The 18,813-nt window shown below is 35.7% G+C and overlaps 1 protein-coding gene across 2 annotated transcripts in view; it reads left to right on the top strand.

Annotated features, from left to right (window-relative positions):
* GRM8 (glutamate metabotropic receptor 8) overlaps positions 1 to 18,813 on the top strand; it is a 301,344-nt gene that overhangs the window by 131,205 nt on the left and 151,326 nt on the right. For both annotated transcript variants that reach the window (XM_053977511.1, XM_053977512.1), the window contains exons 3-5: positions 1,809 to 1,944; positions 2,414 to 2,568; positions 3,503 to 3,640. In XM_053977511.1, coding sequence (XP_053833486.1) covers positions 1,809 to 1,944; positions 2,414 to 2,568; positions 3,503 to 3,640 — 429 coding nt within the window. The remainder of the gene's footprint in view (positions 1 to 1,808; positions 1,945 to 2,413; positions 2,569 to 3,502; positions 3,641 to 18,813) is intronic.

Genomic DNA, 18,813 nt, shown 5'->3' with positions numbered 1-18,813 from the left:
ATGAATTCCCAGCATTTTTAAAATATTACATAGAAAAGAAAAGAATAGAATAGAATAGAATAGAATAGAATAGAATATTTCAGTTGGAAGGGACCTATGATGATCATGTAGTCCAACTGCCTGACCAAATCAAGGCTGACCAAAAAGTTAAAGCGGTTCATAAAGTGCATTGTCTTAGTGCCTCTTAATCACTGACAGATTTGGGACAGTTTTGAACCATTCCTACTCATTTTTTGAATAAAATAAGAAAAAATATCTTCAGTCATACTTTTATTTTATTTATTTTGCTTAAATATTAAATACATTAAGCTTAATAAAGCTTACACAAGGGACCTTGGCAACAGCTTCATGTTAATCTACATGCCAAGTTTCACCTGGCTGGACCCTTGTTTTCGTTCAAATCCTACCACTGAAGGTGTTCGTCAACCTAATTTGTGAAGTACTTTGGAAAAACAGAATTCTAACATTTTGATAGGAGGAGTAAGATGGATGAGAAAGTTGGAAAGCCTCCCCATACACAACACGGCCATCTAACTGTGACTTTAGTTGACTAACTGCATTTAATGCAAAGAAACGTACATGTCTCAAATGATCTTATAATGATCAGAAGATAAATACCAGCATTCATTAGAGTACCTCTTTTAAAACTCATTAAAAATAGAACATCTCTCTTAAAACACATTCTTATTCACACTAAAAACAATTTCAGTGTACAAATACTTAGATGTAGGGATACAAAATGTACAGTTTGCTTGCGTTTGTCTAGTAACTTGTCACTTTTGGTCCGAGCTAAACATTTTCTTGTTTTTTTTTTTAATTTTCTGGGTTTATTAGTGATTAGATTCCCCCCAATAGGCTCTTATGGTTGGAATAAAACAATTCAAGAACAGTCTTGAATTGGTGGGTGTTAGATGTAGTAATGAGAATCAGGCAATAGTTCTTAGAGAAAAAATAATTAAAATAAGCAAATCAGTAAACAATCAGAAAGATCACCTATGGTATTGGAAACTGGTAGCACTATGGACTCAGTGATTCCTGAAACAGGGTCAAGAATTTTTTCTCTCGCATGCTGAAACACAGTGTTGTTATTGGAGAGTAGAGATTCCTCTGAACTGGTCTATGAAAGCTATAAAAAATCACTAAGTTTCTGTAGAAATCAGCCCTTTTTACTTGACAGGTAAAATCTGAAGATTTCAATCAACACCCTCTGTCAGGAAGAAATATAAATATAATCTCTGAGTGTGTGTTCATTTGCTGATTAGTAATTTAGAATATTCAATGACAGCTTCTTAAATAATCAAGACAACTCATTTAAGAATGTCATAATAACAATTAAAAGTGATCTGTATATATTCTCTGCTACTTACTCTCTGCTGACAAAGCAGAGGTGTGTGACAGTACCTGATACCAAAGAGCCACATCATGAACATAAGGTAAGTGTAAAACTGTGGATCCATGGCTCAATGCAGTGCTGTGGCAAGGCTGGGTTCTCAGTTGCCATAGATGAGGTAGGTCTGGGGAGCTTGGTCCAGCTGAGCCAGTGTGGTGCTTGACAACAGGCCTCAGAATGTTGTTTAAAAATGTACTTAAAATATAAAGTAATAGGTAGTTGTGTTATACTCTTTAATGCATCGAGTGTGTAAGCCTGTACAAAGCATGTTTCAAAACACATATATAATAAGTTACTTTTGGCTGTGCTGTTGTATCTCACCTTGCCTTGTCTGCTTGCCTGATTAGCTAAGAATTATTTGAAGTGTGGATATTTACTGTGTTAAAATTCTTTTTTTATCCTTTCACTTTTTTCCTAGGAGGTGTTTGCATTGCTCAGTCACTCAAAATCCCTCGGGAACCAAGACCAGGAGAATTTGAAAAGATCATTAAGCGCTTGTTGGAAACTCCAAATGCTCGAGCAGTAATCATGTTTGCGAACGAAGATGATATTAGGTGCCTGTTTCCTAATTTCGTGTTTTGAAGATGTTCCTCTTCACAAAGATGCTTGGTTGGCTGGTGAAAAATAGACTAAGAAAGAAGTTTCAGATTCAATTCTATGTAAAAATTCTTGGAAATCTAATGATAAGAAATTGAATTCTAATTATACAGTGGACTGGTCCTTTATTCTGTATAGTTCCAGACTTCTCCTAGATCCTAGGAGTGCCAATAGATAGTTATTTGGCAACTGAAAAGGAAGAAACCAATAAGAATGCTAGAAGAATATGGCTAAAGATAAAGCAAATTAACTTGTGTATTACTGTATCTTGAGTTCATTACAGCTATTGTTGAATATGCCTTAGACTGTGAAAACTATAGATTAATTAAGTATTGTAAGCTTATGCATAGCCAAAATAAACACTGGGTTTCTCAAGTTCTTTGTAAATGGAATTTGTTTAATTGGTCATTTATTGTTTGTTTGCAGGAGAGTACTGGAAGCAGCCAAAAAAGCTAATCAGTCTGGACATTTCCTCTGGATTGGGTCAGACAGCTGGGGGTCAAAAATTTCACCAGTCCAGCAGCAGGAGGAGATTGCAGAAGGAGCAGTAACCATTCTACCCAAAAGAACATCCATAGATGGTAAGGATGCATGTGGCACAAACCTTTCATTTTCTGTCAAAGTTCTTTAGCTCTCTTTAAAAATAATTTAAAAATTATGTAGTCCTTGATTACAGGGAATTCAGGAGAAGATTTCCAACCAACTGAGTTGGCCTGATCAAAAATTAATTTAATATATCTGTTGAGGAGATGCTGAATCTGCAATTAGGCAATCTTGTAATTGTCTAATAATGAGCTCTAATAATGACACTTGGAGTTGAGAGCTTCTTAACCATAGCTTGGTCATTCTTTGGGACAAATAAGTATTGGATAAATGATAATGAATCAGATTATTCTCTGGGGAGGAGATTGATCTGTGCCCCACTTTCCACTCCTAACCTCACTTTAAGAAGCTACTGTCTTAAGAAAGATTCTTACTTGCTGGATGAAGTGGGAGTTGGTTTGCAGTACCTTATTCCTGTGAAGGTACTGGATATAACATCATCTCTTATGTCTGGGTAAGTATGCTAAACTGGTAATTGATTAGGAAAAATTATCACTATTGATGTTACATAGAGAATTTAGCCACAGGAAAGTACTTGTAAGGAGATAATCCAGATGGGATGCCTTAATCATGATTTCATTATGACAGCTGGATTGCAGGGGTAAGGCTGGTGATCATCAGGTTTACGTAGGAATCCTTAGTTTCTCAACTGATGTCATTAAATATGTAAAGAGAAGCAGAATTATAGGTGTCCTGGACTTCCTCTTGTTCAATAAAGAGCTACCCCATGATTTTATGTGACCTTGAAATGAAATCTAATCCTTAGATGCTATTGTGCTCATAAAATAGTTTGTGTCTAAAGCTTTTTCTTGTTCTCATATTCATAAAAAAAATCTGATATTTTCTTCAAATTTATATTTTTATACTATTTTTATACATATATTTTAATACTTTCACTTCTCTTCAATGTAGGATTTGATAGATATTTTCGGAGCAGAACACTTGCTAACAATCGAAGAAACGTCTGGTTTGCAGAATTTTGGGAGGAAAATTTTGGATGCAAATTAGGATCACATGGAAAAAGAAATAGCAATATCAAGAAATGCACAGGTAACTGTGAAAGTAAAACATTATCTGTAAATTGTTTATAGGAGTGATGGAAAGAAGCTGCTTTCTTTTCATCACTTTTCTGTCTCACTTCAGTTCTCCAATGCATATTGCTGAGTTGTACGAAAAGTGTGACATTTTTTCTTAAACCTGAAGAAAAAATTCATGGACAATGTATGAGAAATTTAGTAGTTAATTTGCACAAATACAATGATGGTACAGATTTTATTAAAGACCAGTGGCACTGGTTCAATTCCATTTATGTTTTCAATGACTTCTTGTCTCACCTCATCTGTAGTTGTCAGTATGATTTTTTTTAAACAAGTGTTTGCATCATGATAATTTTCATATTGTTAACCCTGAAGTATTTACAGTGAAAATTAAATTTATGTTTAAACTACTGAGGTCTTGATGATAGGTCAAGTCTTGAATTCCTTATTTAGTTTACAAACTGTGTTTGAGGATGAAGGAAAAAGCAAATCAATATGTTCTTATTACTTGTCCCCATGTGTAAAAGAAGGATCCTGTATCGTATTATAAAACTGAAAGCCTCTATAAAGTTTGAGCAAAAACTTGAAGTAATTGTCACTAGATTTTGCAAATGTGCTTGCTCAGGCATCATACCCAGATGCAATTGTCATGACACCTAATACAGCAGACATATCAGCAGCAGACTTTGATCTTCTCTATGAGATGTTGTTTTCTTGCTGTTACTTGAAAAGTTTATTACAAGAGTGTTACTTTCTGTGGCTACAGTAGATTGCTTATGTTACTTCTTGTGTAGACACTTTTACCTAATATCAGGGTTCCTTGCGTCATTTCCTTAATTATTGAGACCACTCCCAGCATTGCTGGGATGTGCCTTGATTTTCCTGGCAGTCTCTTTCATCAAATACTATTTTCCCCATGGAACATTAGCTTTTTTTTTTCTCACTAGCTGTCCCAAGATTTCTGGCTGCTTGCTGACACTTTCACGTAGCCTTTGTTATAAGGGTGCCCTTCCAAACTTTCTGCATGCCAGCACCCCACTTGTCCTGGGCTTGTCAGACAGAAGCACTGTGAAGTCTCCAAGAACATGGATTCCTGCACTTTCTGGACCATCAGATTTATTGTATGTGTATTGCGCCATCAATTCAAACATTTACTACACTGGGCTTCAGAAGTCACACATACAACTCACACAGAAATATCAGAGCCATGCATTCACTCTGTCATTTCACCAATAGCTTGTCTTCTGCCTTTTACCACATATTTCACCAAAAAAGGGGTACTATTCAGTTCCTCACTGAGCTAAATGATAGCTCATTACTCTAATCCTTTACTCCTTGGCCTTGGTTCATATAGCAGTAAATCATGGCTAGGTAGTTACCCACATCTGGAAAGGGATTATTTTGTTATTGCTATTTTAAGTGGATAATAGATGGATTTTTTTAAGTTCTCCAGGTGGAATGACTGGTGTATGTGTTGTAGTTTAGGAAGCTCTAAATGTTACCACAGATGGTCGTATGACTTATCTCAGCCTCATCACATCTACTAAATTGAATTACCAAAAGTAGCGTATGAAATGCATAGGCTGTATCTTGATCCAAAATAATTTCTAATTTGAAAGAGACACCTGTTTATTTTATGAAATAAAAAAATCTGGTATGTTCTCTGAAGCTGAAAATAGAAGTAAAACATATTTCCTGTGCCCAGAAAGTTAACATGTCCCAGTGATTAGACAAAGACATGAGAGGTTTCATATGACAGTTGCATGTGCGTTTTAACTGGCAGGGAAAAAAAACAATGAATTCTTCTGCAAAGTACCTATGAGTGATAGGACTCTTCATTAAAACCACTTAAAAGTGGCTTGCCATTTGAACAGAAGCAGATCTGAAACAAACTGGCAATTCATCATGATCTCTTATCATGGATTGTGCTTATCTAAGTCAAATTTAAAGGGTTGGGTTGCAGCAGCACGCTGAGCGTGGGGCGTGCTGGGTGGTGGTGCCAGGGGTGCGAACGTCCCCCTGTGAGCTCTGCTGCTCTCAGTTATTGGCAGGTCCAGTGCAGGGACAGATAACGAGGACACAGGTCTTGGGGTGGAACGAGGTGGATTTATTCTTGGACTCCAAGACACTCAAGACTCCCAAGACCAGACCCAGCATGTGAACAGAAATTTTATACAGTAACTTAGGAGGCGTGGTCTAGGAAAGTAAACCAATGAGGATATGGTAAGGGAGGAGTCTAAGGTGGGGCAAATAGTTTTCAAACCTATCAGAGAAAACAGGGGAGGGGAATAACACAAAGTAACGAATGGGGCGCTGAGTACAACAAGACAGACATAGAACTCTCTGGAAAAAGGGGTAGGGATAGGGAGGATTGACAAGGAACATTCTGGAGAAAGGGGTGGGGAAGGGGAGGACTGACAGCTTGGAATGGAGGGGGTTAGGAAAGGCCTTGGGAAGATTGGCAGCTCGGGAGAGGAGGGGATTAAGGAGGAGAACAGGGGGCAAACATGAATTTAAACAAAACACACTGCAACATTGGGTAACAAAAGTACCCAAAATATGATAATTTTAAGTAAACTGAATCAAGAGATGGTCGTGGTGGTAGTAAGTTCAAAATAAACCTCTTTTGATTTAAGGAAAATGATAGGTAGAGAATGGGGGAATGACTCCCAGCCCAATTTAGACTCGGAGAATTGCAAATGATATCTTGACACACCCAAGTTCATTTGTCAGGGCCTCATACACAAAAGAGAGGCAGGTTCTTCATACCACAGCCCTCAAAACAGTTGAGTGTCTACTATGATCTTCTATGTCTGCTAAAAATCAAAGAATATCCTACCCATGAATTTATCTTTTCCTTGAGAGGCCTTTACCTCATGGCCAAGTCTGCTCTGAAACAATGGTGGTAAGTGAAAAAAAAAGAATGAATCCCCAAATTTTAATAAGAATATAAGAGCTATTACATTTAGTTCTTTATAACTTAATATTGAAAACCTTGAACTTAGGCCTATCCCTATTGCCATTTTTCCTTGCAGTGGGCTTTCTCTGATATTTTGTGTGTAGTGTCTTAGTACTGATTTTCAGCTCAATTCTTAAAAGGCATGTGCAAGTGGGCAAGCATAGGAATGAGTTGCCCACAGAAGCTGTGGAGTCTCCCTCACTGAAATATTCAAGAATTGTCTGGATGCAGTCCTGTGCCACGTGCTCTGGGATGACCCTGCCTGAGCAGGGAGGTTGGACCAGATGGCCTACTGTAGTGCCTTCCAACCTGACCCATTCTGTGATTCTGTGCTTCTGTATTCCCATCTTTAGTTCAGAACTTGAAGACTGAATGTAAAACACCATTTATGCTAATTTTCCTGTATTTTTTTTATCTGGGCACAGCAGAAAATAAGATTCTCTTTTTTTTTTTTTTTTTTTTTTTTTTTTTTTTTTTTTTTTTTTTTTGCCTACAAGTCCAATTTGTAAATCATGTCACTGTCTGTATAAGTCTTGAAGATGTGTCTGGATGTGGCACTTTGGGTTATGGTTTAGAGGTGATTTTGTTGGTGCCTCATTGACAGTTGGTCTAGATGATCCTGAACGTCTCTTCCAACTTTGATGATTCTGTGATTCTGTGATGTTGTGATGTCAGTAGGCAGTAGTACACTGAAAGAAATCCAAAAGCTCAAGATACAGGCACAATCTGAAAATCTCTCTCTCCAATGATATTAAAAGGCAAACTGATAGGCATAAAGTTTTCTCAGGCTTGAGATGTAGTTTATTATGCCTTACTGTTTATCTTGCTTAGGAGATACTTGAATCTTTTTCTCATATAACATTTGTAATTCCCAACAACAAAACTGATATCCCTGTTCTCTATTTAGTCAAGTTATTCATAGCTATAAATTTTTGCTGCCTGTAGTGAGGACGCTACTGGCCTAATCCAATTTCAAGCATTTTTTTTCACTATGAAGATACTAGAAAATGCTTAATAGTGAAAAACCTTTATCTCTTTTATTTTTCATGTAAAATCAACAGTCTTTTAAGCACTGGAAGTATGAAAGGAATTTATCTTCCTTTAAGGTTAAGAATTACACAACGGCACAAGCCTTCTCACCTTTTCTTTTCTTATACATTACTGACTATTGCAGTCTAGCATTGTAATAATTTGAACAGTTTATTTGAATCTTGAAATCCTGTTTATTTGTGGTTGCTGTTGCTTCTTATTCCTATAAGAATTTGTGCTCTGGAGATACATAAAGTAATAAGTTTCCTTTGAATTTGCCTGTTTGTTTCTTTTCTGATTTTTGCCATTTTACAGAAGGCAATGATTCACCTAAACTTTAAAAAGTAATTTTTTTACCACTGTCGATTTGAAGCTAGCTCTGTGTGTTTCTGAATGCGAGTGTATATTGATCAAATCCTCAGTATTAGAATAGTTCCTTGAAAAATATTAGAGATTTCTTGTTCTGACTTTTATGGAATTAAAAAAAAAAATCAAATCTGGCTTAGTAAGCCAAATTTTTTGAACTTAATAAGCATGAAACAATAATTCAATGACTACTTTTAAACTATTTTACTTGAGGAAGAAGAAAGGCCTTTGCAGAGAAAACTCATTCATCTTACTATAACAAAACGGAAAAGAAAGGAGCACTACCAAGAATAAACCATACCTACATATCTAAATAAACCATATCTACAGGGTACAAGAAGCTTTACTTTACATATTTATTCAAGGTGTAGGTTTTCTATATTCAATAAAAGCATCTTTAGTGAGACATGATCCTTTCAGGGGTTTCAGTAATCTTTTTCTAGCACTGGGTTCTCTGTGGGGAGAAGAAGTGAGGAAATGGAAAGGTTTCAACTCATCCCTGTGCCCCAACAGAAAAATGTAAAGACGGAGACTATTCTTTCATCTTTTGATTCCTTCTGAGTCTTCAAGAGGAAGGGCTTGCCTGGTGGTTTCAGGAGATGGCAGACACTATGCCTCTTGCTTTACTTTAAATTTAACATCCTATATGGATTGTTTCCATATCCTCAGCTTCCCAGTTGACTCTACCAGGGAACCAGTTTATGGTAGCTGAAGATTTAGCATTACTTAGAAATAATGTGAACTGACCAGACTTGTTATTAGCCCTTACTCTTGGTTGTTGAGCTATTACTTGTCAGTCCCACCTTAATGTAGATTTCTAGATCTTGTCTTCCTTAATAAGGCTACAAAAGGATGAATACGAATACTTGAAAATCAAACAATGATACAAAGATATTGCAGAATACTCTTTCAATAATTGCATTGAATAGAGACAATATACAACATCACTTTTTCAGAAAAGCAAGAATAATAGTAAAAGAAAGCAGCATTAATGATGAAGTGTAAAGAGAGAATGGTAAGAATTAAATGAAATCTACTTAGATTTGCTTCCATTAACCTCACAGACTGCTAATATATGATTTCAAGACAAAAATTTCGGAAGTCCTCTTTTTGTGTTTGTATGTATTTGTTTGTGTGTGTTTATACAGGCAGATAGGTGTTTGTGTTTACATGCTTAAGCAGATAGAAATGTAACATGAAATGAAGTTGCTTACTATATCATGTTTTAGTGGGAAAAATATAGCTTCCGCTTCAAATTTGACAAAAGAAGTCACAATTCCATTGAGATTTGTTCTGGATTTTGCCCACAGAATCCCTTGAAGGCATCCATTATGGTCTTTGAACAGCAAGATCAGGTCCTTTAATAAAGCATCAATATAATGTGGCACTTTCATAAAACCTCAACAAAAATGTTAATTATAAATTTTCTTCATGTACATCCCCACAGAAGGAGTCTTCTCCCTGTTTCATATGGTTAGAATTCTAACTACTCTGCAAACCTAATCAGCCTTTAACTGCCTATAATATCTGACTGTGCTGCTAAAAATAAAGATGGAAGAATTTCCAAAAGTATAGAGACCTGTGTCAATTAGCCTAATTTCAACTTGCTCCAACAAAATGAGCTGTTTGTTTCACTGGAAAAAAAAATCATGGTGCACTATAATAAAAACCATGCATACCTAGGAACTTTTCAGAGATATTATTTATTTTCTTAACTAACCTCTTTGAAATTACAGCTACCCCTAAAAATATTAATAGAAAGAAGTAAATTTACCCATGTGTGTATGCAGTCACATTCTGAAAAGTTTATAGGACAAATTGAAAACCAGAATGTGAATCTTTTAGAGGCACAATGACTTGCTATTTTGTTTGAGTAATGGTTCCATTACCATCAAATCACTCCTAAAGCAGTTTCTTTTCTTGATGAGACCTACAGAAAATTAAGAAAACCAGCACAGATGCAGTTGAGATACATGAATTTAGCACAATTCTCAAGAGGTGCCATGGCTTAGGAGGGACTCTTCTAGAGTACACAGAAATAGCTGTTGCTCTCCCTCTTTGTGATTTGTGAGTTGTAACTGGGGTGTTTAGGCATGAGAGTTAAAAAGGGAAATTCTTTTTCTTTTGTTGTTGCTTGCCATTTTCTTGATTCCCATTTGAAATGTATCTTCTGCACAAACCCAAAATAAGTTTTGACATGTTATTTATATTTCTGAAATGTCTATTGCTGTTTTGTGTGAGTACAGTAATCTTACATAAAAATCATGGTAGCTGGATTTGCAGCATTAGCAGGAGCCAAGCTGACTGTGGAATCTTTGCTACCAATCACATACATTGGACACAAAAGACTCTAAGGAAATATGGAGTGACCTGCAAATAAATTTTTGATGCAAAAGTTCTGACGGAATAGTATTTTCTCTATTAGTTAGTACTTGATTTACAGGATATAAGCATTTTAAAAATATGAGAAAAAGGGAAAAGCAAATGGTAAAACAAAAGAAATTATTTATCTTTCTATTGTGATCTCTATACTGATAAGTTGTTTGATATTAAAATAGATTTCAACTTATTTTGATCTTAGTTACCACCAACACCAGAAGTAAACCTATGTATTTTAATAATTATATTAATTTTATTATATACTTAGTAAGGGTAAATGAAGTTATTTCATCATTTCATCAAGTAGCAATCGAAACACCTAGGATTGCTTTTATATCATGAACATTTTCAATACATTGAGTAATTATTCACCCGTGAAATATCCCTGATTTATAAGTGATTGCTCATCTTTTGCAGAAAGGAGTTGAAGCTGGTCACCTGTATACAGATGTAGATGCTTTTAAATCTACTAAGTAGAATTTTATTGCAAAAGTAGCCCATGAAAAATCAATGGGACATACACAATGAACTTATTATAATTCAGTGTAGGAAAGGAGGTCAGAATTTGGCTTTCAATGGTTAAGTGTAGCCATTAAATGTACCAGTTATAGTTCAGTATTTCCAGAATATTATTTGTATCCAATATTTGAGTTAGGTGGTTTTGTATGACGGGCTCTTATGAAAGGTCAGGTAGAAGCACAGGTGTCCTTAATTTGTGTTAAAATCAGGGTACAGGGGACAAAAGGTATATTTGTTATATTGAGTTCACTTTGGTTTAACTGCATGACTGGGTATAATGATTTGGACTCTGGACTAATGCATATTTAGGGCTTGCAGGCTTGAACTTGGAAGGAACTAATGAGAAAGGATTTACTTAATTCTCCAACTTCTGGCAGGCCACCTCCATATGTCTCAGTAAACTGCTTAGAGTGGTATGACTTGCCCTGTGGGGATGCCCATCTCTCGTTACAGATTGCAAATAGTCCTAGATGACTAAATTGGATCAGGTGTCCCACTTTTAGATTGCTCAAACCGACTGAAAGGCTCCCATTCCATGGTTGCTCTGATCATCACTTTCTCAACAAAGCGATCTTCCTTCCCAGTTCCTGTAAGGTCCTGGTGATAATGCTATTTTTAAAATATTAATTATGACTATTAATTAAAGAGATAATTTAGCATTCTTACAGGCACTTTCACACATAGAAACAGAAGGGCAGTCAATACATGAGAGTCCTCTGTACACAGATTGTCAGAAAATATTCCTCAGATCTGTATATGTGACCATTTGCTTATTGATAATACCCCAGATTTCTAGGATGCAATATCCGTTGGATTTATGCAAAACTATTTTAAAATGACTTGTTGAAAAAGATCTACATTTCTGTTTTATATTTAGGTTTTGCTTAAAAAAATAAATATTTAATTATTCTGGCTGAAATCCTTTTATGCTGTGAAGAGGTGATACCAGGAGACAGAGAAATTAAGGATTTAAAATCTTTGATGAATCTACATAATGTGTGTGATCTGTTACTGAGACAAATACAGCTAGTGTTGTGATCTCGTATACCCTGTGGAAAAGAAATGACTTTCAGTTTATTAAAGCAATACCGTGGAATGAGGCGTGCTTCCTTTAGTGGTATCTCTGGTTGTAACAGTAGACAATGGGTGTTTAATGTTCTGGGGTTTTTCTACTCTGACTTCAGCATTTACTGAGGTTTTGGCAGCCAAGAATGGTCTTGGTTGATTTTTTACTTTGTTAAAATGTAAAACAGTGAAAAGGGAAGTCTATGCACTATATACATTCCACCTGACCCCACAAAATTAAAGGATCCAAATGCCATCAAAGCTCTGCAGTGATGGGGCAGGTGGTGTGCTGAGGTCATGCTCTTCAGGGTTCCCTTGTTTCCAATCTGTTCTTTACTTTTCCATGTGCTTAAATATAATATATTTGGGGCAGAGATTGAATTTTTTCAGTTTTTGTTGTTGAACAGACTTTCCCGTTCTATTCTTTCAAACAAAGAAGAAGAAAAGAGAGGGGGCATTTTCATGTCATAAACCTGTTTGTGCGAGTCCACTGAAATTTAAGTGCCACATAAACATTGTTTGGCTCAGAAAATATGGGTGCTTTTTCACTCTTAGTGGTAGATTCTGACTATTGGTAGACTTTTTCCTGAGCCGTACTCTAGAAAGAACAGTTCTTCAAAGACTCTCAGGTAGATCAACAATTATTCTCTCATCTTGAAATGAACAAATAATTTCCAACACTAGAAGCACTTCAAGGTAACTTCTTAAATTGACTATGGCTTTTGAAACTACAGCAAACAAGAAACAAATTAATTTTATTCCTTTTAAATTTTGAAAAATTAACCAGGTCTCTAAAAGTGGCAGTTTTAGGAGCATTCTAATTGCTAGCTTGAACAGTGATATCTGCAGTTGATATCTGCAATTGCTTGAATCTCTGCAATTCACAGAACCACTGTGAAGAATATATTAGAATCACAAAATCATTAAGGTTGGAAAATAACACCAACATCATTGATTCCAGCCTTTCACCAAACACCACCATGTCCAGTTGTTTCAATTTCAGAAATGATCTTTTATATTTTATATAAAAATATGATATTTTTTAAAGTCATTTCCCATTTTATCTGAATTTTTTTTACCCATTCCTCTGTGAAATAATCTTATATGTAATTTATGATGATAATAAAGGAAGCAGGGTTTGAAACACCAGACCAAAGATTTTGCAACTTAGTTTCACAGAGATAAAATACAAAGGATGTATAGCCAGATCTTCAGTGCTGTACGTGAGTGTTGCTTTGTTGACATGAAGAGTTATGAGATTTGAGAGGATATGCCCCCCCAATGAGAGTAATAACTTGATTCTTTGTGGAAATCACAGAGTGGTCAGTAATCAAAGGCTGAGAAGATAAGAAAAGCTTTAAAGGAATGATCAGATGAAAGCTACATTGCTTTTCACTTCAGAAGACAAGAGTTAGATCTTATAAGTAGGGTGAAAATAAGCAGAGCTTTGTAGTCAAGTTGAACAGAACATTGAAATAGAGACAAGAAGTTTGAACATCCAATGAAAAGGGTAACCAACCAAGAATTTGATCTCAGCAATATTATATTCTGAAATGTTCTAGTATCAATGAAAGCAAAATTGTTTTTGAGAGTGCACTACAATGGCGTAGTACTCTTTTGGTCTGCTGTTATGTGGTTCTGTTTTCCCCAGTGTATGTATTTATAAATATATTTGTTTACTTTTTCTCATTTAACATGAATCTTTCTTTTGAAAAAAAGAACTAAAACTTCTGGTAACCTTCTTCACTGTAGTATTGAATCATGTTGCCTTTTGCTTTTGGAGCCTTTAATATAAATGCTTTATGTTGCAGTAATATAAGTGACATATAAAAAAGAAAGTGTGTTTTTAGAATATGAATGGTGGTTTTATCACCTTCCTCACCTTTTTACAGTGCTCCTTAAATAATAATTTAAAAAGTCCTATATTAATTTTTTTCCTTGGTTTATATATTTATTGTTATTGAATTTTAGAAAGATGCATCTGAGCATAGATTGGTCATTACTACAAAGGTGCTTATTTGTAGTGGTATTTCAAATTGTGTCTAGAGAATTCATTCACTTAAACACCAGCATCCTTTCTCTTCTTGGGGTTCTGTGTTCTTGTTGGTCATTTACAGTATCTCTGGCTGATCCTTCATTATTATATTTGCTTGCCTGAAATGTGGCTATGTGGCTATCATATTTTCATTATGTTAAGTCTTTAGCAACTCTTTTATAGGACTATGTACATTTTACTATAGCTCAATCTATTGATTCATGTGCCAAGAAGTTTATGATTATTTTTGTTTTTTTTTTTTTCTCAAAGTTATAATTTCTTAAAAAAAAGTTTTTAATGTTAGTTTAAATTAATTCTTATTTCAGTGGGAGGAATTAATTACATTATGATCAAGCATTTCAGGTGTAATTATGCATTCAAAGAAATTGCTGTGCAATATTTAGAAATACAGCCCCAGTCATGCAAGGTAGGCTGTATGGGGGCCATTTATGCATCAGTGCAGGACTGCACTGAACTTAGGAGCATTTCACAGCTGAAGGATCTTATGAATGATTATGACTACCTAAAGAATGTCTTAAATATATTTTCTACCCATGTAGAAGTGTTCCATAGTCAGTATCACAAGGAAATAGTCATTTTAAGAACACTTTGTGTTCTTGTGATACCTTCCTAGAGAGCAGGGAGTTATTGGAAAAGATGTGTTATTAAAACTTTTCGTTGATCATATGTTCTTCGACTTTGTATGTGACTGATTTTCTGATCAAATGATGATGATATAACCCTATTCTTTTGGTTTTGACATTCATACAGACCTACTCTCTTAAGCATTCAATTTTTAAATATTAACATGGTTTGGAGCATGCATGTATATATGTCTCATAATGCATTAATCTCCTGTATAAAATCCCCTTTCCCTTAATCCCTATCTGTATGCAGGTCTACAAAGGATGATTTTGGAAAAAGATCTTTTGCCTTTTCCAGTGCCCTCTCCTGTCTCTAATCTTTGTGTTACTGATCTTCAATTCACAATAGAAAGTCTAAGTGAGAGGTGAGGGACTGAAGAAGTTACTGAGAGACATAGCAGGCAGCCTGGAGACAGGGAACCTGATGCTGTGGGAGCTGGGCCTTAGGGCTGGACCTCTCTGTGTTGGCATGCACTGGTAGGCCTCAGGAGAACTGTTCCCAGTCCCCTCTGCCTTGCTCCTTTTCTTAGGTGAAGGAAAGCATTTAAAATGACTGCTGTTACACATTAAAAGCCTATTTTGGAAGGCGGGGAAAAAATGTAATTAGGGTCAAAACCTTTATTCTTAATTTATTATTCAGGAAATCCTCTTGAGAAGCAGGACTGCAAAGAAGATCAATCTTCTATTTTAAAAAGGATTTTGGCATTTGGAATTGAAATTAAACCTGCCTATTTTACAATTCAAAGAAAAGAGAATTAAGCCTTATTCCATCCAATGAAAATACGGAAGTGTGTTATCTAACATAAAAATCAAATGCATGTAACCAAAAGTTTAAAACTGGTTCAGTTCTAAAATGCAACAGTCCCATTTTTAACATAGTCCTGATTTTCTCTACCATTTTCCCTACAACCCAAATGTTGCTAAGTTATTTCAAAAAGTATATTTACCGTAATTGAACTACATTCTATAGTGAAATGTAACTGTAACAAACCCTCCTCATGCATCTATAGCTTAATGTGAGAACAAAAATGTATCATTTGGGACCCAGAAAAAAAATATATTTTATCAGAGCAGTGATATATTTTATTGTGTGCAGTACATGCAGAGCGGATATATTTTATTGCATACAGTGCATGCATGAACAGCAAATATTTATCTAGCACACAGTTGATGAAGACAATGATAGTGTGTGTGAATGACATGCTGATTATGATGAATCACACAGATAGAAACATTGTCATTCATGTCTTGTAGATTTCCATGTCTCTGGACAATGGATTCATCCTCCTATAGGGTTATTTTTCAGCAGAAACTATCTAAATTGGGCATTTGACCTCTTCCTCAAAATCAAAGATATGGTTGTAGAAGTAGAATGTCAGGCAGGAGGTGGGTAAACTTACCACTTAACAGTTATGTATTTCCTGAAAGCCAGCTATATCAATTCCTACAGGAGAATGAAGCTCTGTGAAAAATGCAAATTTAATGCTCCTGTAGAACTTTTTTATTTTAAACATTTACAAAAATTGGAACATATATGGCTCTTCTTTTATACTGGCCTATTATCGCTTGAAAAAAATAGGATGAAAACTTTAATGAGTTACTGCACACGTATCACAGGGATGGGTTTTTCAGCTTTTTTGAAAGACTCATTTTTGGAAGTATGATGACATCAGAAATGGAGCATATTTGGCTCCTGATGAGTTATTGTTCAAGAATGAAGTGATTTCCTTGGTTTGTTTTTAATTCAAAGTACATTGGTAATTGTGGAAATCTCATTTTTAACATAAGCTTTCCTAGTTAAGAAGATTTTTAATGTCCTCCCCTATTTGAGGGGACTATTGTGTTTAAAGATTCACAGAATTGTTAAGGTTGGAAAAGACCTCTAAGGTCATCTAGTCCTACACTGCCATGTTTACCACTAAACCAGGTACATGTTCTTCTGACATTTATTGAAACCAAGCCCCTCTTTCTGATTGATAGACTTTCCTCGGCCAGGTGTTAAAGCAGTTCTTTTTTAACTTTGCAGTATTCATGCCATACAACAGACAAATTCTTGGTTACTGAGGTAAGAATGCACACAGCTATGTGGACACAGGTACCATTCCAGCTGTGAAATTATGTGAGCTTGCTTCTCCTCCTTTGGTGGAGGAGAAGCATTTGGTAATTGTGGAGGCAGAATGGTTTTCAGGGCTCAAAACAAAGCAAAGTCTTCAGTCAGTCAGACGATATTTTACTTTTTGTTAGGCCATGTGCAAACTTTCAGATTTGTTTGCACATTGTATTAATGCTGTGAGGTTTCACTGTCACTTGGAATTGATAATTTAGGTACAGAAATGTTCCCACAATTAAGAACTGGTAATTCAAATACAGACAGATTAGTAATATAGGCTGTGAGAAATATGCTATGCAAACTTAGGTCCATTGTCCATTCATATCTTCCAAAAAGGAGAGAGAAAAAAAAGGAGATAAAATGTTACTTCTATCCTGTCCCAGATCATGTGTTGTCTACATGTTTGATTGTTTATCTGTTGCATGCAGTGGTTTGTTAATTGTACTACCCCATAAAAAGCTTTTAGACCTGCCTGGCCTATCTTCTTCCACTTCCCTTGGTCTATGTCACTTACATAAATGGACCTTAATGAGATGATTCTGAAATTAATTTTCTCTTTTAAAGGTTAAATATTTTCAATAGAACTCAATTGTGAGGAAGTTTAAAGTGATGCCTTAAATTTTAGCTTTCATATTTTTCAGATTCTGTGCTGCCTAGGTGTGTAGTTCTGAGCTTCATATTAAGTGTTGGTAATCTCTCTTCACAGAGTAGGTAGAAAAACAATTCCTTTTTCTAGCTTGGGACGAAGGACAACCATTACAAGTTTCAGGCCCAAGAGGATAAACTGTGGACTGAAGACAGAAAACAGGGAGCATGGGACTTCATAATCTGGGGCTGTAATTGGGCAATTACCCAATATGCAAATGGACCAAAAACGTACAAAAGTGTGAGACTCATGACCAGTCATGCATTTTGTGACCATTTTGGGTTTCATCTTGGGTGTAGCCCTGGCCAGGCTCTTGTGCTGCCCAAGGTGTATCCATTAAGGCCTTTTAATAAATCCCTACTTTATTCTTTAATTCCATCTAGCCTCTGTTCTAGGTCACGCTTCTCAAGGCAGCAAGAGGACTTGGATGGAGATAGCAGCCTGAGCCTTGTGTGGTTGTGTATTATACCTCATACTTCCTAGCATTGTGCTGGTAGGCTTTTAGCTTTGGGAAGCGGATCTATCCCTGGTTTCACCTTATTTGCAGCATGTTGCTTCATACTACTGTAAATCATTCTAATTGCAAGGGGAAGGCATTAATTTTCAAACTTGCCTTTTGGAGTTTGTTAGAAAAGCCCATTTGGAGAACAGAGGATGTGCAATTCATAACTCAGGTGCTGAACTTTCCTTTGAGGTGTGAGTGTTTGGGTACAACTCTGAAAGAAACTGAAATTCTGGCACCATAGCACTCAAAGATGTGTACAAGATGAAATACAGACAATTCTGACAATGAAGGAGGAACCCCAAAGAAGATCAGAGCTTGATCCTTGAAGAAGAAATTGCTAATTTACTTCAGCTGTGAAATATAGAGTTGCTGGGCCTTAGAACAGATGGAGAGAATTATATGCATGTCACTGTGAGAAAGGGAGAATTTTTTTATATTGTCTGCTTATTTAATGGTTTTATTTCTTTGTTATTTTTATATGTTTTCTTCACCTTCTGCTTGCACCACAAGCCATTCTTCCTCCTTTTCATTTAATTTCATTTGTCGAGTTTATTGAGCTATGTCAAATCACTCTGTAGAAGCAACTTTTGGATTAGTAGATTTGTTAAGTCCGAGAGTATAATAATTAGGTACATTCAGGTAGGCTTGAAAAGGAACAAATAGCATGAGTTTTCACAGCAGCTATTCAGTGTGACACTCCTATATGTAAGACTTGTTTTGACTTTTCTCACTTACAGATGCCAGTAGTCTTTTGTAGCAGTTGAGACTTACTCTCCTTTACAGCTTGAATGCATGATTTGTTTCCATTAGCACTGCCAGGGTGTTTAAAATTGACGTGCAATTTTGTTTCACCTACATGGTGACTCAGTGGTAGAATGTATTAATAAAAGTTTAAAAATAATAAAGGTGTTTACCCTTGAATTTAGAAG

This window comes from Vidua macroura, chromosome 5, assembly GCF_024509145.1.
Source record: "Vidua macroura isolate BioBank_ID:100142 chromosome 5, ASM2450914v1, whole genome shotgun sequence".
NCBI lineage: Eukaryota > Metazoa > Chordata > Aves > Passeriformes > Viduidae > Vidua > Vidua macroura.
This window is presented reverse-complemented; position numbering and strand designations above follow the sequence as displayed.